The 26,903-nt window shown below is 48.2% G+C and overlaps 1 protein-coding gene and 1 long non-coding RNA gene across 2 annotated transcripts in view; both read left to right on the top strand.

Moving 5' to 3' along the window:
* LOC148639916 (pleckstrin homology domain-containing family O member 1-like) overlaps positions 1–12,182 on the top strand; it is a 42,189-nt gene extending 30,007 nt beyond the window's left edge. Inside the window, exons 5-6 of the mRNA XM_088621591.1 lie at positions 2,918–3,019; positions 5,361–12,182. Of these exons, the coding sequence (XP_088477717.1) occupies positions 2,918–3,019; positions 5,361–6,065 (807 nt within the window). The 3' untranslated portion in view covers positions 6,066–12,182. The remainder of the gene's footprint in view (positions 1–2,917; positions 3,020–5,360) is intronic.
* Positions 12,183–17,647: 5,465 nt separating this feature from the next.
* LOC148639915 (uncharacterized) lies at positions 17,648–21,074 on the top strand. Its single transcript, XR_015930730.1, has 2 exons — positions 17,648–17,791; positions 20,499–21,074. It is a non-coding gene; the product is annotated as an uncharacterized LOC148639915 (long non-coding RNA).
* Positions 21,075–26,903: the final 5,829 nt, after the last annotated feature.

Here is a 26,903-nt window from a genome sequence, read left to right as displayed (position 1 = left end):
TGTCAAGGGAATAGGGTGGCTCAATCATCCTGTTCAGGTCCTAAGATTAATAAGTCCAATAATTAATAATTTCCTAAAATAAAAATGAACTATTTTCCCTTCCTCCCTGCACTTCTTTACACAAAGGGTGGTAGGAGGATGGAACAAACCAACTTGCTATGTTATTGAAGGCGGATACCCTGGCTTATTTCTTTTAACGGCTTGATCAATTAGCTCCTACTTCCCAGTCGGGCCGAACAGCCACCTCTCGTTTTTATAACCCTCCTTATGTTCTGAGCGATTCAGTGCCCCCTGGCTTCAGGGTGAGGTTTTTCTTATCTCAAAGGATTTTAAAGATTGTGTGCGTGATTGGCGGACGGCATGTCCTCTCCCCTCTGTGGCAATGGCAGTCTGTCTGAGATACGAGGCAGACGGACTCTGGGGTTTGTGATTTGTGGGATCTGTTAAGCGTCCTATGCAGGACTCTTACGACGAGCGGAGTTTTAGTGTTTTTGGTGGAGCTGTGGCTCTGTGGTTTATGATCTGTGCCTGGTTGCCAGTTCAAATCCTGCGGCTGGTAGAGGAATCCTACCCCGTTGGGCCCCTGAGCAAGGCCCCGAACCCCAGCTGCCCCAGGGGTGCTGTATAAATGTCTGACACTGCGCTCTGACCCCCAGCTTCTCTCCCTGTCTGTGTGTCTCATGGAGAGCAAGCTGGGGTAGGTGAAAAGACAAATTCCTAATACAAGAAATTGTATAGGGCTATTAAAGTGATCTTAATCTTAATCTTTCCATCTGTGGAAAAGGGCGCTTCTAGCTGCTGCTGAGCTTAAAGGCAGGTCGTGGGAGTAAATACAGTCAGGGAAAACGAGGAGCCCTGCCCGTGACTGAGAAAAGTGCACAACGGCCCAGGGATGACTCATGTCTCCTTTTCTCACACTCATTACGATTCCCGGCGTATCGCGTGCAGGCACAGCCAGCGAGCTGAGCAAGTGAGAGACGGATCTGATTAACGAGCCGGCGGATTGTTTTTATTATTATTGATCCCCTTGCGAGCTCTGGCACATTCGTCTCTTTGTGACCTGAATTCACTGCTGTAGCAGGCTTTAATCGGCGCCGGGGCTCCTGAGGAGAGATCTTCGTTAACAGCCTCTGTGATACATTAAACTGCGTTAAACCCAGCTATGCTCATTTCCTTTTGATTTATTGTATTGTGCCAACCTGTTTGTGTAGTCTGTGGAAATTACTGCGAAGGGGCCCTGTGACAACTTGTTTTGAAGGGCGCTATACAAAAATAGAACTGAATTCAACAGCTGGGCCTGTGGTAACCTGTGCTCAATGATGACGCACTGAATAGGGGCAGATTTGAGAGAACTGGCAGATCTGGCAGAAAACAGAGTGGAACGGTGGTGCAGCTATCAGTATTGCTGTCTTGGGGCGCTTGGGTTCAATTCCAGATCCGGGGTGCTGTCTGTGTGGAGTTTGCATGTTCTCCTCATGTTTGCATGGGTTCCCTCCAGGTGCTTCAGTTTTCCCCCCCCAATCCAAAGACATGCTGGTGAGTTAATTGGTTTCTGGGAAAACTGGCCCTGCTGTGAGTGGGTGTGTTTGACAGTCTGCCCTGCAGTGGACTGGTGTCCTGTCCAGGGTGTACCCTGCCTTGCGCCCGTTGCTTGCTGGGATAGGCTCCGGCTCTCTTGTGACCACAAATTGGAAGAAGGACTGGAGAAAACAGGAGGCACTTTTTTCCCCATTTCCTGATGCTTGGGTAAGCCCATGTCTTTTTATTTGAAATCCTGAGCAAGTCCCCAGGAGTCAAACTAATTAAGGTCCCTTATTTAGCCCCCTTTCTCTAATTTTCAACTATTAAACTGATGACATAGTGGAGCTAATTACTGAATTTTCTAGCTGGCATGGGCTCTGCAATGTGCTCAGGAGCTAAAGTGATAACACCTTAAAGAAAAACTAATTAAGCAACGTAATTATTCAATTGCGTCACTTAGAGCTCAGACAGGACAAAACCCAAGAAGACTCCGAATTTGGATTGGTAACATCCTGCATCAGCGATACAGTGTTTATTTGCACCTTCATCCTGAAGCAGATTCCCAGGAATCTTTCAAGAAGCAGTTGGATGAGATCCTTGGTGCAGATCCTTGGATCCCCAGATTACCCGATAGCTCAAACAGCCTCTTCATATCTGCAGCCTTCTAACTAGAAGTCCTCTAATTAAGAACGCTAACCGTTCATCTGTCTTAACAGCATCTGTGTTCTTAAACACTGTTTTCAAGGCCAGATAAACCCCTTCTCCCTTCTAGACACGCCAAAGACCGCCAGGTCATAGAATCCACATGGGTTTTGAAAAACAAGCAAAACAATATTTTAAACCATGTCAGGGAAGTCGAAAAAAGACAGTATGGATGTTGCTTTTTCCCCCCAGATTCCCTTAAGAAATCTGTACTTTTTGAACACAGGAGATATACACACAATCTCCACATTGTTGGCGATGAATACCAGAGAAGGATACAAAGGGCAGGTAATGGAAATAACCTGAGGGGCATTAAAAACACAACAGATGAGCCATCAGCGTTCGTTTTTAGCGCCTGTCATTCTGAATTGCGGGACAACACAGCAGCAGCAGCCCTGCTCTGTAGCTACGGCCGAGCCTGGTCACTGAAGGAGCCGCTCATGGTAGAGTTCATGTCCTCCCCCTCTGGTTCCCTTCCACGGGCCCTGGGGGTGACGTCACGGCTGGAGGGGGCCGATCTCGTGTCCAGGCCGCCTGCCGGCCCCAGGGGGTGGGGGGGTGGGGGATCAATGATTGGCGCACAGGCAGCTGATCAAATCAATAGCCATCAGCCGCCTCCCCTCTCCCCTCTGGCGCTGTGGGGGTGCTCTGTCTCACTCGTCCCTGTTGTGTTTTTGTCTGTGCTGTGCCGAAGGTCACCGTCGAGGAGGAGAGCTGCCTGGCCCACCCCACCCGCGATCGCGCCAAGATCCCCCACAACCGCCGCCTGCCCACCCGTGGGCACCTCATGGCCGTGGTAAGAACAGTTCCCCCCCACCCCTGGGCACCCCAGCATGAAGGACCCACCCATGAACTTTCCCATTCCCATTCCCACACAAGACAGGGCTCAGACCTGCCACTGGGGGGGACAGCTTTTCCGTGCACAGTCAAACCATCGACTTGTTTGACTGGAAGTGGGGAGTTGGGGCGTTGGGGGGGTGGGGTGGAGGAGGGGATCGAAACTGAATTGAAAGCATTTAAATCTGTGTGTCTGGGCGTCAGTGCAATTCTGCCCGAACGGGACGAAATCTTTCGAGCTTCTCGCTGAAACCGAGAGAGGAGGCAGAAAAAAGTGAGACATGTGACAACCATCAGAGAAGCCCTGCATTAACAACTCTTCAAACTTGTGCACCCCCTTAAAACACCTGTGCATAACCCTCTGACACAGGAATCTCCTTGTCCTTGTCTCAGCAGCGCTCAGAGAATTATTTAAAGTCTGGGCATGCTGAATTTCAGCGTGGCCATTTGGATGTGGTGGGAAGGATAGGCACCCAGATCTCTCGGGGATGATCACACGTTATTGGAAAATAGGATATCCTGTGCCGGACTTTTCCTTTTTTTAAAAAACTTTTTAGTTAGCGATGAAAGGGTTTACAAACAGAACATAACCAAAACAACAGAAGAAACATTTGTCTTCATCTTACATTTTTGGTACATTGTATATATAAAATGAACTATTTACACTCTGCCAAGAGGTATGGAGGGCCATACAAAAAAAAATACAATTGTTTTATAAGAAACACAACAAACAACAAAAAACTCCACACATAGATTTCACTGGATATTTTCTTGTAAACTAGAATCAGGTCCCTGTAGGGAGATAAATTCCCAGTATTTGCTCAACCTCTCTGCCTGCAATCAGAGAGAAAAAGTTGTTTTTTCCATTATATAGATCTCTTTCATAACATTAACGCATTGCTCATGTGTTGGGGGTTCTTTTATAAGCCATTTTTGTGTAATTACTTTTTTACTAGCTGCTAGAAGAATCCCTAATATATATCTTTCCTTTACTTCAATATCTTCAAGCCTGACTTTTCCTTTTAAAGCTGGCAGGAGGGAGGGGACCGAATAACACATTGAGGAACACTGTCAGGGGAGGGCTGGTCCCAGGGAGATTCCTCAGTCCTGCTGGTTTAATGGGGGAGAGACCAGCGAGGAGTGGAGTTCAGTAGTTGAGTTTCAAAGGGGAACTGCAGTCCCAGTTTCTCGGACCAGTTAGGAAATCTCGGTAACATTATAGAAAAAAAACGTCAAATTTCGAATTAAGCACAAAATTGTGAACTTTTTGAAAATACTGTAGAGCCTTCATGTTGTCACAAACTGGCTTTCGAGGTCCCACGAACTGTGACGTGATGCGGCCCTTCCTGATCACTAGTCACCGGAATGACCGATGTACTGAGCTGTACGAGCGAATGAGTACAGGTTGTGCAGCAGACGTTTCACCGCAGAAATGTTCCCATGTAATCCGCAGGCAGAGGAAGGAGTATTTGTCATCTCGAAATTGAGAGCATTATTTCAGTAACCCTGCAGTCCAGAGTTCACTGATCCAGTCTGGGCCGGGTCACACTGTAACCCCACAGTCCAGAGATCGCTGATCCAGTCTGGGTCACACTGTAACCCTACAGCCCAGAGATCGCTGGTCCAGTCTGGGCCGGGTCACACTGTAACCCCACAGTCCAGAGATCACTGGTCCTGTCTGGGCCGAGTCACACTGTAACCCTACAGTCCAGAGATCACTGATCCAGTCTGGGCTGGGTCACACTGTAACCCCACAGTCCAGAGATCACTGATCCAGTCTGGGCCGGGTCACACTGTAACCCTACAGTCCAGAGATCACTGATCCAGTCTGGGTCACACTGTAACCCTACAGCCCAGAGATCGCTGGTCCAGTCTGGGCCGGGTCACACTGTAACCCTACAGTCCAGAGATCGCTGATCCAGTCTGAGCCGGGTCACACTGTAACCCTACAGTCCAGAGATCGCTGATCCAGTCTGGGCCGGGTCACGCTGTAACCCTACAGTCCAGAGATCGCTGATCCAGAGCTCTATTCACAGGCCTGCTTATTTACAGTGTCACAGGGCTACAGCAGGTCACCGGAAGTTTTGTTGCCTTGTCCTGCATCGCAGAACGTGGTGCCGTGCATATTTGGAATCTGTTTTGGGATGTAAATTGGAGGTTTTACGAGTTACCGTGTACATTTGACTTTTATTGCGGTTTGAAATAGACTCATCAACGCCGATTCTTTCTAATCCCTGAAATATAAAAATAGTCCAAAACAGTTCCACTTTAAAGCACGCCCCTCTCACTCCTCCCCGCAGGCATCGACCTCCACCTCAGACGGCATGCTGACCCTCGACCTCATCCAGGAAGAGGACTCCTCCTCGCCGGAGGGGCCGCCGGGTACGTGCGAGAAGAGCTTCCGGGTCGACCTGGACAAGTCGGTGTCCCAGCTGGCAGCGGGCCGCCGCCGGTCGGAAACGGAGGGCCCCCAGCCCCCCGGGCCCGGCGGGGCGGGCGAGGGCAAGGCGGAGAGCCCGTCCCGCCGGAAGGAGACCTCCTGGGAGCGGCAGAAGCCGGAAAAGGGGGAGCGGGGGCCCGCCGGGGCCCGCACCCCGCAGGTGGCCCGCAGGCCCGGCCTGGCAGGGAAGAGCAAGTGTGCCTCCATGGAGGAGATCCTGTCCGAGGGCGGCTCGCGGGCCTCCCCGAACTCCGCCCCGCCCCAGGTCCAGCAGCTCCAGGACCTCATCGCCCAGAAACTGGAGAGAACGCGGGAGCTGCTGGCGGAGACCCGGGACCGCCGGGGGAAGGACAAGGGTCCGGACTCGGAGGGGGGCCGGGCCGAGGCCGAGCAGCTGCTGCAGGAGGCGGCGGCCGCGTGGGGGCAGGCCCGCGACGTGCTGCAGGAGGTGAAGGAACTGCGAGCCCTGTACCAGCGGCTGGACCCGAACCCCTCGCCCGCGCCCCTGTCCCCCTCGCAGCTCAAGAGCCCCCAGCAGTCTCAGTACAGGAAGAGCATGATGTGACCCCCCCGGGGGACCCGAACAGAGTCGCTTTGCTCCTGTCCCCCACTTTGACGCGCAGACGAAACGTCCAACCCCCCCCCCCCCCCCAGGCCCGATCGCTACAGGGTCCTACTGTGACCCCCTTGTCCCCTCCCTCGCCCCCTGTTCGCTTCGAGGGGACGCCCCCTGGTGGCAGCAGCTGGCGCCTGTCCTCTGCAGTCCCTCCCGGTTTTCTGGGGTTTTCCTGTTGTTGTTGTTTTTTGTTCTTTTGTCGGCGCATGTCATGACCTCGCCTCTGGAAAGGGAAAGAGTTTGAGGGGGCCAGCTCCTGGGAGGGGGCCCGGGTCACGAGGCCGTGAACCCTGTGTCGCTCAGTGCCGACAGTCAGGGATTCCAGCACTTTGGAATGGGAGAGGAAGGGGGTGTCCTCTGGGCTCTGAGGGGGTGCCGAGATCTTCCCAGTGCCCCTCTGGGGGAACCCCAGCATTCTGCTGGGGTGTCCCATGTTGGCACAGTGGGCGAATTCCGAAGCCGGCCTGCTGTCGGTTTCCTGGGTGTTTGAATTGGGGGAGATCAGCCCTGGGGGTCCTATAGAGGCTCAGCCACCGTACAGATCCGCCCTCTGACACTGGAAGCGTGAGATTGTCTCTCCGTTATGTCCCAGGCCGAGGTCGAGTAACAGAAATACTACCTGAACAGCAAATCAAAGATTCTGGGTAGCGTCCGCGCTGTCAAAATGATTTGAACTCGTTGTAACTCGGAAATGACAGGGCCTAAACCACAGGGTGAAATATTCACTTCCGTTTAAATCCCTGTATAAACTCAGTGTAATATTCTAGGTCGGGCACATACAAAAATGCAGCAGTCAGGCCTTCTGAATTCCTACCGGAATCCCAGCAGATTCCTTCAGAATTCCTACCGGAATCCCTGCAGATCAGACCTTTGGAATTCCGATGGTTAATCCCAGCGGATTCCTCTGTCAGACTGGCCAAACTGTAGTGTTCCCCTTATTGAGAGCAGAATGAGCCACAGGGACAAGATATATGAAGGTTGGGGTCCATCCATTCTGGGTGGCCAGAGGTCGGAGAGTGCTGCCGGCCTCCGTATCTAGGAGTGGCTGCGCAGCCTGATTGCATTTTGGGAAGCCCTTGTGCTTCCCAGGTACTGTACATCTTCTACAACCTGTGCGTTTTTCCCGGCAAGAAATGGTTCTCGCCTCCTCATTACAACTCACGGGATGAAAGCTTCCGTCCAGAAAATACGTCCAGGAGGACCGACAAAGGAATGTTGTAGTACCGAACAGCGGCCAACAGAATTTAGGTTTTGCAAATGGTGTGAACCTTCAGGGCTGAGGGCTAGGCCTCTGGACAGACCAGTGTCCTGTTACAGTAGTTTTTCCTTACCGTAAGCGTTCGCAGCATGTGTCAAAAACAGGCTATGGAAAAAAAGGCTAAAAAAGGGCTCTAACTGAGTGAAGTGACCCTGAAAACAACACTGAACGAAATCGGAATTTCTTGCCAGAAAACCGTTGTTGTTTTACAATGAAAGTAGCTATTATTATGAGTTTTGCACTACTTTGAAGCTTTAGACCAGGCTGTTGCGTTTCTCATGCTCCGCGGGCAGTGTTATTTTAAAAAATGTTGATGTAGTTTGGAGTTCAGGGGACGCCTGGGACCAAGGTCGGGGCAGCGACGGGAAAGAAAAAAAATAACTCTAGCTTTTATTTGTGTGGAAACCTCACACAGGGTTCCGCGTAACCCCCTGTCAAAAAGGAGGGAAAGGCTGACAAGATGAAATTCTTATTTTTGTCTGAACGTCTCTTTCGTTTTCGTCGCCGAGTTGCATCACGGGGTCGTGCGACTCTTAACGTCGAAGTAATGCGTTCATGTGGACAGTGAGGATTGTGTCGATATAATGTACAGGACTTCAATAACTCGCTCAATTCGGGCGAGTAGGGAAGGCTGTCGTCCAACAGCATCTTTCAAGAATGTAGTATTTTGGGATTATCTTTTGTTTTGTTAAGCACTGGCCTGCTTTTCTGAAGCGCGGCGGTTTTGACTCTCCAGCCCCGAGAGTTTCATGCGCAACAAACGCAAACGTAATGAAAAATTAATAATTTATCGGGCTGTGGGCTAAAATCGGATCGTATGTAAACAGGGAATGCTTACCACTTTGGGTTCTCGACACAAATAGGCTTAGAAAGGCCATGTTTACCACACGTTTACTATAATTCATGTTATTTTTTTATTTTCTCCTGAGCTCAAGTAACCTTGTGTACAAAAAGCTGTGGCAATCTTTAGGAGGACGTTCTTTTTTTTTCGTCTTTTAAAAGCTTTTTTTAATAAGAAAAAAAAACTAATCTTATTCTAATAATGACTGTAATTATTGTAATTATAATTTTCTGTTGTCGTTAACGTTGGGTCGCCTTTCGCTGCCCTGGAATCGTGTGAATGTGAAAGCTTTCCCGGCAACCCCGACGGGCGGGGCTTCGTGCCCTGTTCGCACCCGGAAGCCGTGGTTTTGAGTTCCGGATCACGCGTTACCTCCTTTCCCCGCTCCTGCGCCTGGAGGGGCGGCCTGTTGATTCGTGGTCATTTGCAGCGGAGCTCTTAACGACCTGAATCAGTCAATTGGCCAGTTTCTCCCAGTCTGGAGACACGCCATCTCTCCAGGCCCAGAGTTGGGGACCCAAGATGAACGGTGTACTATCCCCTCTAGGTCTAGTGAGCACTGTACCGTCCAGTCTTCAGTTCTGAATGCTGACCCTCTGCCTTTCCTTCTCATTGCTGGGATTCTGTGCTGTCTGAGCCCTGTGCTCATGTTTGCGCCCTGAAGCTCATTTCTAACATACTTCAAAAATATGATAATAGTAATTAATACTTTTTTTACACTTACATAATGCTTTTCTGGACACTCCATTCAAAGCTCTTAACAGGTGATCGTAATTAGTAGTTTGTGCGTTTGGCCGAAACTCTCATTCTGAACCATTATAAATTGAGTTTCAGAGCGCAAAATGGCATTTGATCTCGGTACAAGTAAGGAAACAAGTGTGGTTGGCGTTTGCATTAGAGTAAACTATCTGTTAATAACTGATAGCGAATATTAGGCCGGCTGAGTGACTAATGTTGAGCTTGAGGATAAGAGTGCTCATTAGCCCTTTCATGGGATGGAGATAGACTTGACAGGCCAAAGATAAGAGGCAGTACCAGCTACATAGAAAATACTAGACTGAGCATCAAAAGAAACTTGTTTCTTATTAACTATAATGAATTTGTTTTCATTAGGAAAAGCTTTTTTTTTCTGTTGCAGTTTATTGAACAGACGTCCATCCATCCATTTTCTAACCACTTCTTCCAGTTCTGGGCTGTGGGGGAGCTGGAGCGCACACACAGACACACACTTTCACGTCAGGGCCAGTTTTCCCAGAAGTCAGTTTACCCATGCATGCCTTTGGTCTGTGGGAGGAAACCCACATGAACATGGGGAGAACGCACGGGGAACAGGGCTCAGTTTCACTGCCTGCACGTCCAAATGAGGTGACTTAGTCCAGCCTCCTGCAAAAAAAAAAGTCTTGATTAATAAGGCCTCTTACTTTCCACCAGGATGGACATCCAGAAGATTAAATCTCCACATCACCTGTATCCAGTCAGCTGTTTTGCTGAGTTTGAATTGTGGATTTGTGGCTCTGTAGCCATTCAGAGTCACTCAAGCGCTTGATGGCCACGAACGATCTGTTGATCACAATGAGCGTCAGAAACAAAATCCCAAGTCCCTTATAGTTTATTTTTCTACAATCCTGCGTGCATGAATAGACTAATGAGTTTCTTTTGATGCTCCCTGTATCTGACTAACACAGGGATACGTGCTGGCTATTGTGTCGGTCGGGGTGTTTTTCGTCTTGCACTGATGGGGTCATTGGAAGATGGAAGGGTCACAGCTGGGCTCAACCAAAGCAATCGTCCGATGACAGAGCTGTCCCTGGCCCGTCGGCGAGAATCTCTTAACAGGGATCCTCCCCGGGACAAATCCTTTTCTCCCTGGGAGAGAGGCTGACGGCGAAACCGAAATTCCGGGTGTTCCCAAGGGTCGGGTTGGAGAGGCAACGCCGTTCCGCCCGGCAGAACGATGGGCTCCGAGAAGGGCCGTGCGCAGAGCCTTTCTCCTGCAGACGCAGGCGAAAGGATCCGAGCTGGAGCGGGGCAGGTGAGATGGGGCTGTTTCGCTCAGGAATTCCGGGAAAAGGTGTGCAGTCTTTGAGAACAAGGAAAAGCTCTGGTTCTTCAGAGGATTTTTTTGGTTGACCGCTTATATGCACATGTCTGTTTTTTTAACAAGTCTTCCTTTGGGGAGGGGAGGGGAGGGGGGTGCTGGTTAAAGGGGGTTCGGGGGGGTGGGGGGTGAATCCCTTGATTGTTTTTTTCTTTCACTTTGAGTTTGGAACAAAGTCAGGGTCGGAAGTTAGATTTTATGTCAACATTTTTTTTTTTAAAAAGGAGATGACTCAAAGCCTTAAACAAACTAACTGGAGCCGAGACTATGGCTTTTACTCTGTAGAAGGAAATCTAAGGATTAAGGGGAGTGACGGATTTTTTTTTAGGGGGGGGGGTGGGTTTGCCTCCTGCAACACAGAATCCTGCCAAGATTCAGCTCCGCGCGGGAGCAGAACAAGACTGTCTGCGTTGAAATTAAGCCTTGAAAATGTCTGGATAAATAAGCCGGTCGCATAAGTCAGTCCAGGATTGCAAAGGACTTGATCACCTGGCTGATGCATGCTGATCTGAGGTTTAATGTGAATAAATGTGCTGTGAACAGAGTATTGGATTCAGTATGGTGGCAGTCTGCGAGTGTGTCTTTACTTACCTCCTTGTTTGCTCTGGTTGAGCCCCAACCAGTGATGGCTCGAAAAGTGAGGAGCAGGACACCTCGAAGGGCATTCCGAATATTAAGCCCCTTTTTAAGTGTGTTTCCCCACCCCCACAGTGTTCATAAGGACTCCAGACTCCTGATGGAGAGCTGTGCATTGAGGTGCAGAGTTCTAGTGCGCACTTCTGTTTGCTGAGTACTTGAGCCTGACAGCTCCACAGCACCTAGTGCTAGAGAATGGGTGCCAATATTCCTTTGGTGGGGTACCCCTGCAGGCAGTACCACATCTGGGTGGGGGGGGGTCATATTCTCTTAGTCCACTTAACGTTACAGAAACCGCCATAGGGTTCTGCCCTTTCTGAATCACTAGGCCTAACGTGTAGCCTCTGCTTTCACTTAACTGTATGACACCTCTCTGAAGCCAGGGAGCACCAGTTCGACACGCAGTGGGGAGCAGAGCCTGTTGGGAACGAAATGAGATTCTGTTCTTTTTCCTTCACTGTTGTCTGCTCCTTGTGTTTTATACTGCTCAGTCACTGTGATAATCCATTTGCCTCTGGAAAGGTTTCAGGAAAGGATATGAAAGAACTCATTTGTGCATGGAAGGTGTCGGCTGTAATGACCTGCATCTATCCTTGTGCTATATAACCGTTTTCGCCACAGTTGTTAACAGGCTTTTCGTGTTTTTCTTTTCTTGTTTCACACTTAAAGGATAGAATATTTGGTCAAACCCATTACGATATTAATAATTGTAATTCTGTACACTTATATAGTGCTTTTATGGACATTTTACTCAAGGCGCTTTGCAGGTAATGGGGATCCCCTCCACCATCACCAGTATGTGTGATGGTGTTTCCCCACTTTTTGTGTTTGCTGTTTAAAAGTGTTGCCCCACTTGGATGATGCAACGGCAGCCAGAGTGCGCAGTACACTCCCCACACACCAGCTCCCAGTGGGTAACCTGGTGCCTCACCTTCCGAGCCCCCGCGCGGCTAAATATATTTGCAGCCATCTCATAAATTTTCAGAGTCGTAGCAACAACAAGAGTGTATTAGGTTTCATTGCAATAGTCATGACACCTGAAGCGAGTCAGCATTGTTGTATTGTTATGACTGCTTGTGTTCAGCTAACAAAGTCAAAGATTTGTCAAATCCTTAGTGTTAACCTCCAGGAATGTCTGGCAAGCAGTTGTTTTCTTGCGCTGGCTTGGGACCACATTATAAAGCCCCCAGAGAATGTATTAAAAGCAGCAGAAATAAAATAAAATGAAATGGCCTTCTGGATCTGAATTTGGGATTGTCCACTGACCAAGATAAGGACAGTGTCAGAGTTACAGACACCATCGGCTTGGATGACCCAGCGAATTGAGATGTTTTCTTGGTTGGCTTGAAATCAAACCTGGCACATAATAAAATACACAAGTATCTTTAGAACATTTGAAGTTTTGAAGAAAGCAAAGGATCCTTTATTTAAAGATGTCATAGATGGTCAACCCCCGGCCTTGAAGGACACAGCGTCACTCTGATTTTCATTCCACTTCTGTTCTTAATTACTTAATTGAACTAATTAAGCCCAATCACCTATGTTTTGAGGTTTTAATCAGGTAAGTTGTTCCATTAGGGGATTTAACCAATAGGAGAAAGACGTTTTTAATGACTTTTTTGCCCCCATTTGAGTGAGGTGAGTTTCTTAGGTGTTGCAAAGGGTTGTTAATTAGAGCTTTTGGGGTTTTCTTGAGAGGAACATTTTTTAAAAACAGCTGTGCTTCACAAATGCTGTTTAGGTAAGGCAAGGCTGCCAGTGCAAAGGACAAAAAAAAATCCATCTTAAACCTCTTAAAACCAATCTGAGCGACCTAACAAGCCTCACCTCACAGTCAAATCGCGCACCAGCACGTCTGTGCTGTCTGCCACAGTGTCACCCTTCCCTGACGAGGGGAGCTCATCTCATAGCTTTTATGCAAACTGTTCAAGGGCTGACTCATTGCCCTCTTTGCATGGTTTTGCATGGGGAATCAAGCGTTTCAGAGCCCGCGCCTCGTTCTGAATGAACTTTCGAGTCATAGCAATGCAGAATGGATAGTAGCCTCTCTGCAGCAAAGACCTCTGAACAGAGCTTGCTTCTGCAAGTCTGAGTATAAGAGCGTATCGGCAGCAGCAGCGATATTTTATGACATGGAGTTATGATAAATAGACTACAGCAATCACTTCCTCATTGAGTGTGCCTCAAGCTTACATGCTTAGAAATATGTGTGTTAATTAATTAATTGACTAATTGTCAAACTATGCATGATCAGGTTTTTGGTCTCGTTCCTCTGGCCCCTGGTTAATCCTGCTCATGAGCAGTTTTCTCCCCCAGAACCTTTCAAATGCTCTGGGCTGCCCAGAATTCGCACTGATCTGACCTGCTGTTAGGAATGTGTTCAATATTAAATAGCAGCACTTGAAGAATACACGTGTGCAGACACTCCGGAGTCTGAAACCTATCCATCCATTTTCTATCCTCTTCATCCAATTCAGGGTCTTGAGGGAGCTGGGGCCTATCCCGGCAAGCAACAGGCGCAAGGCAGGGTACACCCTGGATGGAACGCCAGTCCATTGCAGGGGCACACTGTCAAACACACACACTCACACCAGGACCAGTTTTCGCAGAAACTAAGAAACCCACCAGCATGTCTCAGGACTGTGGGAGGAAACCCACATAATGACAGGGAGAACATACAAACTCCACACAGACAGCACCCCAGGTGTGGATTTGAGCCAGGGGCCCCAGTGCTGTAAGACAGCAATGCTACCAAAGAATGAAAACTTGGGGGTTATACATTGTTATGTGACAGAAAGGATGTAGTGGCGTTAATGGAACACACGTATGCTGGATGCATTACTGTTTCTGTCTGCACTGACTGATCCTGCTATACAGGGGAGGGGAAGAGGAATCTGCACCAGCTTACAAATGAAAACCCAATTAGACCCCTGCTCCAGAGGTCTGCAGTCGTCATCTGACGTACGAGCACATGCTTTGAATTCAAATAATGCTAATTCTCCAAAGCTGTTCACCTTCATTTTAACCTGGTGAAAGAGGTGATCCTGGAATTGGACATATTTATATTGGAAGGTTTCATGTTTGGGGTGGGAGCCAAGAGCAGCACGTGAAATTAATAGTGGCCTAATTAATGTTCCTACCCATAATTCATTGCACATAGCGTAACATATGCTAATGAGTGCTAATGAAACTGCTGTCTGTGGCTCGTGCCTTTTACTTCGTATCCACAGAAAAGTGGAATGAGATGTCATGACACCTTAAGCCAACTCTTGTAGCACTGTGATCCCACAGAGAGATCATGAATAATGCAGGTTTGCACCCAGAATGGGAATGTGTTTGTAGTGTATGAGGAGATTGATTTCATCCACCTCTGAAAGGCAACCCCCCTCCTGGGTGACACACAGCCGGCGCTGTGTCTGGCTGGAAGCACAGTAGGTGAGGAATGTTTGAAGTTTTCAAATCTGGGATTGGGATGAAGCAAGATAAAGGAGGTGAGGAAAGACGAGCCTGCTGTCTCCTTTTGTACTTGGAGCACGTTGGCATGGACGTATGGTCTAGGCTCCGTGCTTACTCAAACCCAGCATTGTGGTTGTGATAGCGGGATTGGGGACAGTGGCACTTGTCCGTTTGTTTCCTGTCCATCCACCTCATTCTAACTACTTTATCGTATAGGGTTTTGGGGGGAGACGGAGTCTATCCCAGCAAGCAACGGTACAACCCTGGACAGGACTCCAGTCCATCATAGGACACACAGACACAATTTTAAACACCAATTTTCCCAGAAGCCAATTAATTTACCAGCATATCTTTGGACTGGGGGGAGGAAACCCATGCAAACATAGGGGAACATGCAAACTCCACACAGACAGCATCCCAGGTCAGGAATTGAGCCCAGGGTCCCAGCGCTGCGAGGCAGCAATGCTGATCGCTGTGCCACTCATTATTTTGTTTTTCTGAAGAGCAATCTGCTAAATCTGGCCAGCAAATTGACAAACGTCTCAATGAGAGCAAACCTCTAGCTGTGCTGCAGTAGTCTCACAGCCCACACAACCCGGGGTTGCAGGGTCTGTCTTGAGAAAATTCTCTAAAGCACGGCTGCCCAAAATTAGAGACTGACAATCTGAGCGTGCTGTATTTTTGTTTATCAAAGCACATTGCTAAACATATAAACTTTTTTTCTGATTCTGTATTTGATATTCAAATTTCCTTTTTAAGCCCAGTGATTGTCCAGGTCTTTGTGGTCTCCTCTATTGTATTTTAAAAAAGGTTGGTTTTAAGTGTTTATTGTTTTTAAGATTATGTATGGCTATTGTATTGCCTATTTTCCCCTCTCTAGATGGATAGCTATTGAAACTGGTAAGACATGATTCCGATTAGAGATGCAAATGTAAAATTAGCACGTTTGACATTGACCTATAACTTGGCTGTCAAAAAGGTAACTTCACTAGTGATTTAAGTAAAATAAGCAGGTAAAAGATTGAATTACTGATAGTACAGACCTTACCAGCTGTGGAACTGCTATTGGCAGGCTACATAAAATAGAAATGGCACAATAGAACAATTGAATCTATTCACTTTTTTTTAATCTAAAATCGATTTCACTTCTGAAATGGGATTAAACGGGGAGCCTGTATTGGTGCTCTCTTGAGAAACTGCTATTTTTATGCTAAAGCCTGGATCACACTGATTTAGGCCACAGACTGTTTGGCAGTGGCTGTGAACTGAACTCTCTTCTGAAAAGATCTGTTTCCCCTGCTAATGAGGGGGGGATTCCCTTGCATCAGAGGATGTGATTCACAGAAGAAATGCAGAGGCACATTTTTAATACCGGACACACCTTCGTGAACAAACTGGTCATGGTCAAGTCTCCTGGCCGAATTCTTCAGGATCAACAGCGAAAAATGAACCAAAGGGCACCGGAGGAAACTATAAGGACATGCCCTTAAATCACAGAGCAGGGGACTCTTCTTTGCACAAAGGGTGGTTTGAGTGTGGAACAAGCTGCCCAATCTTGTGGTCCACCCCTGCCTGCTGTCCAGATTCAGCTGGGTGAGGCTCTGGGATGGATTAGACACTAGAAATCAAACAAGCTAGATGGGCTAAATAGCCTCCATTTGTTTGTAATTGTTCTTGGATCTTTATGTTCTTGGATGTGGTCGCATTGCCATGGTGATGCCAGACTGTTGCCGTGGTGAATCTGTGAGAATGGGAGATAGCAGTAGTTATACATGAACGGTGTCCCAGGGGTAAAGTTTCACAGCTGTTTGGATTTTTTTTTTTTTAAATTCCTTTGGTCTCGTCCAGACCTCCAGTGTCAGTGAGCTGTCAGTCAGGAAGAGTAAATCTGGATCTGGGTGTGTCACTATGTGTCAACGAGCGTGTGAAGGGGGGTGTGGATTCACCTCCTGCGTGAGTGTGTCTATTACATGACTGCTCTAATGCAGGGTCTCAGATTCAGTTCCTGGGGGGCTTAGGGTCTTCTGGGGTTTCATCCAGCCTTTGAAGTCCATTAAACAATAAACAGAATTATTTTCATAGATGTTTTACTTAAGGTCTTTTGCACTGAAATTACTCAAAATATTCTCTGTATTCGAGTTACAGTTACCTATAAGAAATGCATCCTTTTCAATTCTCATGTGATTGAGACCTAAAGAAACCGGATTCAGCTCGTTATCCCAGAGGTCCTCAGTCCTGATCCTGGAGGACCGACGTGTCCACGGGTTTGCAGTCCAGTCCTCTCGACGATGGAAATCCAGCTCGTTACTGGCATAAGCGGACCAGTTCGACAGCTTCTCCCGGCTCTCCAAGGTGCTGGTGCAAACCTGATTACACACCCACCCCTCCGGGACCAGAAATGGGGCCCCCCGTTTTATCCTAGTAAGAACAAAAGGACAGTCCCACACAAGGGGAGCCACTCAGCCCATTTAGTCTGCAGCAGTTCGTAGTTTATTGATCCACGGATCCAGAGTATCAGCTTCAACAATATGGCCGGGCAGCTTGTTCCACGCTCCCACCAACCTTTGTGTAAAGAAGTCCTCTGTTCTTATTTCTAAATGAACTTCCACGTAGTTTCCACAATGTGTGCTCTGGTACATATTTCCAATTTGTTTTATTCCAGTAATTATTCCAGCACTGGATTGACTGTATCCACGTTTTTTGAGCTTTTTGAATTCTTCTGTCAGGTTCAGTTCCTTCAGCCTGTCAATATAGGACAGTCCCCCAAGGCCTGGAACAGCTGTGCTGTTCTCTGGAATGGTTTCAAAGCATCAGCTAATACTGGGGTCAGTTAAATCGTTAAGTGTGGTGGCAGACTGCAAACCCACAGCTCTCAGGAGCTGTGCTATCCTTGCTTTAGGCGATCTGTTGCTTTTCCAGGCTTTAGAAAGCCGTGCAGTACAAAAGCTTTGTTGAACTTCAAACAGGCACAGGCAGTCTGCAAAAAGACCAGTCATCGGGAATATATTCTGCATGGCTCATAACGTGCTGCAACAGTTTATCAATTTGCTATGCCAGGAAGTTCTTACACTCTTCCCATCAGCGAGTTAGGGAAATATATCATCCCGGCTCTATACAGTGGGTCAGCAAAAATGCTCTGCAGCAGCTCCCTTGGCGTTTTCGTCTGGTCTGCTCCCACAGATTGGTGCTGGAAAGGGGTGAATCACCGTGGGTGGTGCTGTGTTGCAGGGCAGGCTTGTGCTTGTGGGGGTCTGTGGCGGGGAGAGGGGGAGTGGTAGGGGTTTTATTTATCCCTGAGTGGGAGCGTGACTTACACTAGAGAACACACGAGCTGCAGATTCAACAGGAAGATTGTAGAGACGCTGTGTGGATGGGTCACAGAGCTTGTGAGTGGAGTGTTCCTGTCTGTGTGTCTGTGTGTGTTTAGAGTTTCTGTCTGTCTGTGTGTGTAGTGTTTTTGTGTGTGAGCGGAGTGTTTTTTCTGCACTTGTGTGTGTATCTGCGTAATGTTTCCCTGTGTGAGTGGGAGTATTTTGTCTGTACCTGTGTGTCTGTGTGTGTAGTGTTTCTCTCTGTCTGTGTGTGTAGTGTTTTTGTGTGTGAGTGCAGTGTTTTGTCTGCACCTGTGTGTGTATCTGTGTGTGTAGTGTTTCCCTGGGTGAGTGGGAGTAGTTTGTCTGTATCTGTGTGTGTAGTGTTTCCCTGTGTGAGTGTGAGTGTTTTGTCTGTACCTGTGTGTGCATCTGTGTGTGTAGTGTTTCCCTGTGTGAGTGGGAGTGTTTTGTCTGTACCTGTGTGTGTAGTGTTTCCCTGGGTGAGTGTGAGTGTTTTGTCTGTACCTGTGTGTGTATCTGTGTGTGTAGTGTTTCCCTGTGTGAGTGTGAGTGTTTTGTCTGTACCTGTGTGTGTATCTGTGTGTGTAGTGTTTCCCTGTGTGAGTGGGAGTGTTTTGTCTGTACCTGTGTGTGTAGTGTTTCCCTGGGTGAGTGTGAGTGTTTTGTCTATACCTGTGTGTGTATCTGTGTGTGTAGTGTTTCCCTGGGTGAGTGTGAGTGTTTTGTCTGTACCTGTGTGTGTATCTGTGTGTGTAGTGTTTCCCTGTGTGAGTGGGAGTGTTTTGTCTGTACCTGTGTGTGCATCTGTGTGTGTAGTGTTTCCCTGGGTGAGTGTGAGTGTTTTGTCTGTACCTGTGTGTGTATCTGTGTGTGTAGTGATTCCCTGTGTGAGTGGGAGTGTTTTGTCTGTACCTGTGTGCCTGGGGAGGCACACAGAGCAGAGCAGAGCAGAGCTGCCTGCACGTGGAGAGCCGGCTGGTGTGTCACCCAGCAGCGCAGTGCCCCTCACAGCCCCAGCTGTGTCTGCTGCAGGAGCCCCGCCCTCCGCAGCCCAGAGTCTCCATATAAGGCATGGAGCAGCCTCAGCCTCCTGATTGGCTGGCTGGGGCACAGGGCTGGGCGAGTGTGGGGGGGGTGAGAGGCAAACGAGGTGTTTGTGTGTGCAGGGAGGGAGTGAGGGGGGGAGGTGGGAGGAAACACAGAGCAGAGACAAAGAGACAAAGAGAATGCTTTTCCCTGAGCTCCCTAGCACTGAACCATGTGACGATCTGGCAGTGTGACAAGGCTAATAGGAGGCATCTTTTAGGCTAGAGCTTGCAAACATGTTTAACCCTGCTGCCTCTCTGCAGTCGGGATTCCTTTTCACACAGTAGTGTCTTGTAAGTACAGGCGCACCGGAGAGCTGTGGGCATCTTTTTTCAGACCTCAGATGTATTTAATGAATGGGATGGCCGGGATTTTAATCAGAAAAGAGCACGCTGAAAACAGCACTACAAACCGCCGAATTCAAATTCCACCTGTTAGAGCTGGGCGATCCCACTTCAGTGAAAAATAGGCTCTCTGACATTGATCCCCCTTATTGTCAGACTTGTAAAGGTGCTTCCAACCAGTATTGAAAGAAACAAGTCTTCCCAGTGTGGTCCAGTATAGGTGCCAGAACAGATTACAGCTGAATGAGCCTGGTTTGCAAGGAGCAGGTTACAGCCACACTCAGATTCACAGCTTTACAGCAATCACAGCAGTGTCTGTGTGTACCACATCTGCATCTCACACCCAGATGTACCCAGTTTATTTATTTAAATAAATGCAGGAACTTCAGCTGCATGAGGTCTGTTGCTCAGGATGGCTGGATAAAAATGCTGGAAGTCCTTAGGCTCATTTATACTTGCTTTCCCGAATCACATCTGCTGTGACTACTTTTGCTTATTGAGATGCACTGACACATATGCAAAATAGCTAACCTTGTAATACATGTAGCCCTGTGCGCATTGCACTATAGATGTGATGACCTCATTGGGCACGCTGACATCATAAAGAGCACATGCTTCACATCTTCATGACGTGGTATGGAAATGTCACAGTGAAATAGAGGTTAGCACTGATGTCTCCCAGATCCAGGACCCTGGGTTCGATTCCAGTCTCAGCTGCCCTTCTGCATGGAGCTTGCACGTCCTTCTTGAGCTCAGGTTCAAGACGTTTGGTGTCCATGCTTGGCTGAGGAGCCAGTGTGAAGCACTGTCTCTGGACCTCTCCGTCTCCCTAGGACTGTGATGGGCAGCCGTCCGAGGGGGGTTTGGGGTGGGGACAGCAGTCGTGCTTGCACCCCACGTCTCTGGGATAGACCCTGTCTTGCTATAACCTTCGCAGGGATAAGTGGACAACTGATCAAAACATCAGCACTTGATTCTGATACCAGGACCTAAGTTAAGAACGGGTTTCCTTGTCTGCGTTTGTTATGTCTTGCATTACCAGAATGATTTATAGGAAGACAGTAACGTGATGATGTTTCTGGTTGGCCAGTGCTGGGAATTGCCTCCTGCTACATTCTCCGCTGGTCGGAAATAAAGCATTCACGCGACAACGTTACACCGAGGGTGGTGGGGGTGTGGAACACGCTGCCCAGCTATGTGGTTGAAGCTTCTTTCTTTCTTTGACCCCAGCTTCTTCCTAGCAACAGCCGATTGAGATTCTCAGACCAATTAATTACCTAATGGGCTAATTGGCTCCTCTCTTTAATACCTTTTTCTGTGCTCAACAGCCGGTTACTTTGGCGACAGGGGTGAAGTGAGTGGCCCTGCATTCCTGGAAAAAGGGGTACCGTGAAGCTGGATTACACAGTACCCTGCTAAGGGAGTGACACATAAATTGATTTCTTTAAGCATGCGTCTGCACAAGACCACCCTGGTTTACTGCCCATCGCTATGCCAGGTGCTGCTCCCACGGAGGAGAGGTTCGTGAAAGGTTGCCGGGGAGATGTCCTTGCAAGAGAAAATGATATGAAAGACATATCTGATGCAAACAGCCTCAAGGGCCTTTTTTGTCGATCACTTTTTTTTCCCCACTTCGGAAACAGAACACACAGAGAAATGGACATACGAATGGCAACAACAGAATTCCCCAAATTCCCTGGTGTTCCCACCAGGAACAGCAAAGTAAAGTGTGTCAAAGCAAGGGGTGAATTCACTTATGTTCTGTTTATTTTTAATTAATTTAGTAAATTGGGTTTTTTTCTCACTTTGACATCATACAGTGCTTTGTGCTGATGAGTGGCAAAAATTCTCAGTTAAATTCATCGTGGTTCCCTGCTGTAACAATAAAATGTGGAAAAGTCCAAGTGGGGGGGTGAATACTTTTTCTAGGCACTGTACCTCTGTCATCGCTGAACTCTTCCAGCCCTCGCTCCCCGCCGACAGACACGCACAGACGCACGCGAGCCCGGGTTCGAGCGTCAGCAAGTGTCCTCTGGGCTGCTTGGAGAAACCCGACAAAAGTTCCAGTTGGAGCCTATCAACACCTGGCAGAAACGAAAGCATGTCCTGGAGTCATCAGGGATCTGTGCAGGAGGAGACAGGCTTGAACTGCCAGTCAGGCACAGCGCCTGCCTGGGTTGTCAGAGTCTGGGGAGCAGCAACAGTTCCTTCACTGAGGGGCACAGTCAGGACAGAGCTGCGTCTCTCTCTCCTGTGTCCGGTTTCAGGGCAGGTGAGGAGCTGTGGCAGGAGTCGGTGCTCCTGTCCTCAGCTCCTTCTCGTGTGCAACTCTCACAGCACCAGCAAGCAGCAAGGGCTGCTCATGAGAGGCAAACTGGAGAGGAACCTGACAGCGTGTCTGTCCCCTCTGCTCACACACATACAGTACATGTAACAGCCATACACAAACACACACATACAACACCTCCATACACAAATATACACACATACAACACCTCCATACACAAATACACATGTACATCCACACACACATCCATACACATACCACACATCCATACACTAATTCAAATGTACATTCACACACACATCCATACACAAATTCACACACATACAACACATCCATACACAAATACATATGTACATTCACACACACATGTACACACATACATTCCACACCTCTATACACAAATACACATGTACATTCACACACACATCCATACACAAATTCACACACATACAACACCTCCATGCACAAATACACATGTACATTTACTCACACACCTATACAAAAATAACCACATCCACATATGTATACACATATAAATATAGACATGCATGCACATATCCAGAAATCCGCGTACAGTACATCAGTACACATACACATATCCATAAGGGGTGAAGCCATTAGACAGTTCAGCTTGAATTTACACCTTGGCAGCATGTTTTACAAGCAAGAGCAAGGCTCTGTGCTACAGTGACCTGCTCTTACTTGTGGTGTTCTACTCTTAGCTTATGAGAACATGACTCAACTTTAAGCAGCTCATCACAGAATTGTGCTTCTGCACAATGACTGCAAACCTCCGAGTGAAAGGAGTAGAGTTAATGCTCACAGATCTGTGCATCCCGAGGGAGAAAAGTCTTTTAGCTTCATGGACGTGCAGAGAGGAATCAAGGATGTTGCCGAATGAGTAACACCTGCCAGTGAGTGAGTTAGATTGTACTGGTAAATGTGATGGATTAGCTACCGCAGCACTTCACACTGGCTGCTCCTGTGCTTGAGCGAAACTCAGCTCATAACAGACATATATCGCACTGCCTGACTGTCAGGGGGGTAAGATGTTTGCACAGCAGTGTGTTTTTGCTTATAATACACATTTCAGCTATATTGTTTTAGTTTTGTCTGTGGCAAGTTCCAATTCATAACGCTGGGATGAACATGAGTCATATATAAGTCACACCAAGGCCCCTCAGCAATTAACACCATGTGATAATTGAGCGCTCCATAGATTAGCGACACGTTCGATATTTTCTTTTAGAAATGCAGCTTCTTCACTGAATGTCGGGAGTTATGAAGTCAAACGATCCAATTTCACCCAGCTGTTACAAATCATAATCATGCCCGATGCTGACTACAGACACCTCTCGCAGACGAGCTCTGCGGCGCGTCTGATCTCATGAGACCCTTCCTCTCTATCTTTGCAGCTGCATCTCCGTTACTGTACTGTGGTGCGAGAGTGCGGAGATTCGCCCTTATCCGCCCAGCAGGAGAGGGTTATGCAACCCAGTGGCCAAAAAAAGAACAAACACAACTGGCATCGATCGGCTGTCAAACAGCTTCTCCCAGTTCGGGGCGGCCGGCCGGCCGGTCCGCCCTGGGAGCATCTGAATACAGATTATTCTCTCTCCGCCATCGCCACAGCCAGGTTCCGACACACACGATAGAAAACTGCAGCTCAGGACCTCGGCGCTCTGACGCCACCTTCCAGGCTATTACTTTTAAAAGACGAGCTGACGGGGCACAGTCTGCTGTTCAGCACACCCGCGGAGACGAGTGTCTTGAGGGGGGGGCGACCGGAGTCCCACAGTTAGTTAAGGTTAAGGGTTCGTGACTCTTTCGTTTCTGAAAGCGCCTCCAATTAGAGGGAATGTCTTTTAACGTGGCTGAGATCACTCACGGACGCGCTGTGGCCCCGCTCTGCCTTCTGAAAGTCTTTTGGGAAAGGAGAATGAGTCAATTTACTCTTGGGTCATTATCTGGGTTATACACAGGCCACAACCACTGGCTGGCCAAAATATTAGGAACCCCCACTGAATATTGTGTTTGTTCCCCACAAGCACAGTTCGCAAGAGAACGGAGCCCCACCCTCTTCATCCAGCAGTCTCCTCATCAGGGTAAAGGTTTATGAAGAACTACACTGAAAATCAAGCTGTGTTTTTTAAGAGGGCTGAGATCTGGGGGGTTGTTCTGACCAGAGATGGCGAAAGAAGTCTGTCTCCAGCCCTCTAAGACCACTCAGTCGTCTACCGCTGAGAGAGTCGGACCTGTCGAATTTGAGTACGTGGAATTGAATCGATGCAGTTGAAACATTCAGCCAGCTTAGAACGAGTGAAACAGAGCAAATATCTTCCAGTTTAACATTTTTTTTTGTCCTTAAGAGTCTAACACCAGCCCAGGTCTGTTTGTTTCTTGAATCAAATATCAGTCACACGTTCCGTTACTGCAGTTTAACGCCTCCTAGCCTGAACCTGTCAGTCTCAGAGACTGGCAAGTCTGGGGACTGAGAGAGAGAACTCAGAGGAGAACCGGACCTTCTGGGCCAGAATTTCCAAACCTGTGGCCCATTATGGAGACCGGTCACCTTGTGCTGCAGGAGATGCATTCAGAAGAGAAGTTAAGTGCTGATGAGGTGATTATTAAAGATCCCCTTGGCTCTGTCTGGGAGAGGAGAGGTGTTCACACAGACAGGTACAGGTACCCTTCCCAGACTTGTCTTTTTTCCTATCAAAATAATTTTAGCTTTTTCACAAAAAAACATCTCACAATAAGTACACGTTCTAGCAATATATTACACTTCAATTGATTAAAATCTTTTTTTTTAATTGGGTGAAGGTCCTTTATCCATTCATCAGTGCAAGTGGATATTGGGCCTGGATTTGCACGATGAAAGAATCTTTCAGAGCCCTACCGTTCTGCTCTTGTCCTTGGCTTTTCCCTGTCCAGGCTCTGAAACCGTGGAGCTCAGAGGACATGGGTTTCTGCTCTAGTCCCTGTACAGGGCCCACAGTCCTTTGCAGCGCTCCCTCGCTGTTAAAAGCCTTGCCTTCCCAGAGTTCCCCCCTTTAACTCAGCTGGAGCAGCAGTTGCTCGTTCCTCCCCCTGCCCTGCTGTGCAGTGGGGCTCCCGGTGCACACTTATCACCCAGGTTTGGGGTGAAGTGGGTCACCCCGTGTGTGCATAACATTGCTAGATACTTTGGGGTGTAACATGTTGCATCAATCCCAGGAATCCTGATTAATTGTGATTTGTAGAGTGAGGCACAAGGCGTGGGACTGTCGTTTTTAGTTCATGTGCTGTGACGCTGGCATTTGAGATTCAGTTCACTTAGTTCCTGATTACCTGTCACACACACAAGTGCAATGAAATGCTTATTTTCAAGAATGCTCTAATACAAAGACAATAAGGAAACATCAAACTTAAACACAGAACAGCAGCAACAACAACAAGGTAAAATAAGATACAGCATAACATACACACAGCACGAGCAGTGTGCAAAAAAAAAACACATCAGTGTGAGCCAGCGGTAGGGACAGAGTTCAATAATCTGACAGTTTGTGGGAAGAAACTGTCTCTGAATCTGGAAGGTCATGCTTTTATGCTTCTATAATGCTTCCCAGAGGGCAGGGAAGAGAAAAGTGAGACATCAGGATGATTGGTGTCCTTAGCAATACTCCCAGCCTTCCTGAGACAGCGAGTTGTGAAAATGTCCATCAGAGAAGGGAGCTGTACTCATGATTGACGTTTCGGGAAATTCATATTTGTGCTGTGCTATATGCCCAAGATGTGATCGCCTTGTCTGAACCTCAGGTCCCAGCTCACCCTGGGCAGCCGCAGGAGCACAGATGACCCACCCTGCTGTGGCGAATCGAACTGGGCAGACGGCATCCTCTGTTGTAGTCCTCTCAGTGTCTCAGATCGTGTCACAGACAGCTTCACCCATCAGCCCATCAGCCCAATGAGAACTACTGCACAGTGGAACCCAGCAGGGAGTCTTTGTAGGGCAGAAAACAGGAGACACGCTTTACACACAGAGTGTTGGGTGTCTGGAACAAACCCCCTGGACATGAAGCTGATTCCCAGGAATTCTTCAAGAGATGGACGGATATCATCATGTGATCAGTTGAGCTGCTGGCGACTGGTCAAGATGGCCTTTTGTTTGGGACCATTTGGAATCTTTCATGAGAAAAGCTACTAATAATAAAAATAATAATATCTTTACACTTCTATAGCGCTTTTCTGGACACTCCACCCAAAGCGCTTTACAGGTAATGGGGATCCCCTCCAGCACCACCAGTGTGCAGCCTCACCTGGATGATGCGCCAGTCTGCTCCCCACACACCAGCTCTCAGTGGGGAGGAGAGCAGAGTGATGAAGCCAGTTCATAGATGGGGATTATTAGGAGGCCATGATGGGTAAAGGCCAGGGGGGGAATGTGGCCAGGACATCAGGGTGGCACCCCTACTCTTTTCGAGAAACACCCTGGGATTTTTAACGACCACAGAGAGTCAGGACCTCGGTTTTACATCTCATCCGAAGAACGGCGCCTGTTACTACTATCATGGTTATGAAAACAAGAAAATGCCCTACGTTTAATTCAAGGAACGAGCTTGTATAATAAGAGGCTTCACGGTGGCGTATTTCTGCTTTCGTGTTTTTTCTCCCTTTCAGAGAGATTTTGTCTTTGTGCTCTCCAGGGGCCCCCGCACTGCGTCCAGGGCGGACTCCCTCAAAGGGGGCTTTCAGTCCCACACACTGGCCCGCTTGTCCGGGACAGGCCGGCCACTCCAGTTCACGGCCGACACCGATGTCATGCAGCCGGTCAAAGAGCTGCTTTGTGGCTGCAGGGCTGGGCCCAGCGCTCGTCGGGGGCTCGTCTCCCGAACCCCCCCCCCGGCGGTCCGCGCCATTGTGCAGAACCAGACACTGCGTGACCCCCGCTGTCGAGACAGCCAAAGCCCAACACTGGCCTCTCTGTTGCACAGCTGGAGTCGGGGCAGAAGCTGTGCAGATGTCATATCTGTCACCTGACAATGTCTTTATGACTCTGGAATGTGCTACAATACTGGAAGAGTTATGACCCAAAGCCTCTTTCTTCTTAAGGCCCTCTGTGTCATCCAGCATTTCTTTATGCCTTCATATTGCAAACATTGAGTGTCCTACTGCTCCGTCTAGGGGAAAGGGAGACTTCTGGGCTGGGATTGCTTTTCAAACAGTGTGATCATAAGCCCCCTCTAAAGGCAAAATATTGAATTTCCTGATAAGAAAACAAAGTATGGTATTCACCCATTGGAAAATGCTATGCATTTAGCACTGAGTGGTAAAACAGCTTTTTGTGAGCCACAGCAGCTGTTTCGACCAAGACATGCCGAGCAGTGAGAGTGCTGATTTACATGAGAACATCAGGCGTAGTACAGGAAGGTCCACTTCTGGAATTCCAGGGCTGGTGCTTTATTCC

This window comes from Lepisosteus platostomus, chromosome 26, assembly GCF_059453375.1.
Source record: "Lepisosteus platostomus isolate fLepPlt1 chromosome 26, fLepPlt1.hap1, whole genome shotgun sequence".
Taxonomy (NCBI): domain Eukaryota; kingdom Metazoa; phylum Chordata; class Actinopteri; order Semionotiformes; family Lepisosteidae; genus Lepisosteus; species Lepisosteus platostomus.
Note: the sequence above shows the minus strand (reverse complement) of the source record. Positions and strands in the feature narration are given on the sequence as shown.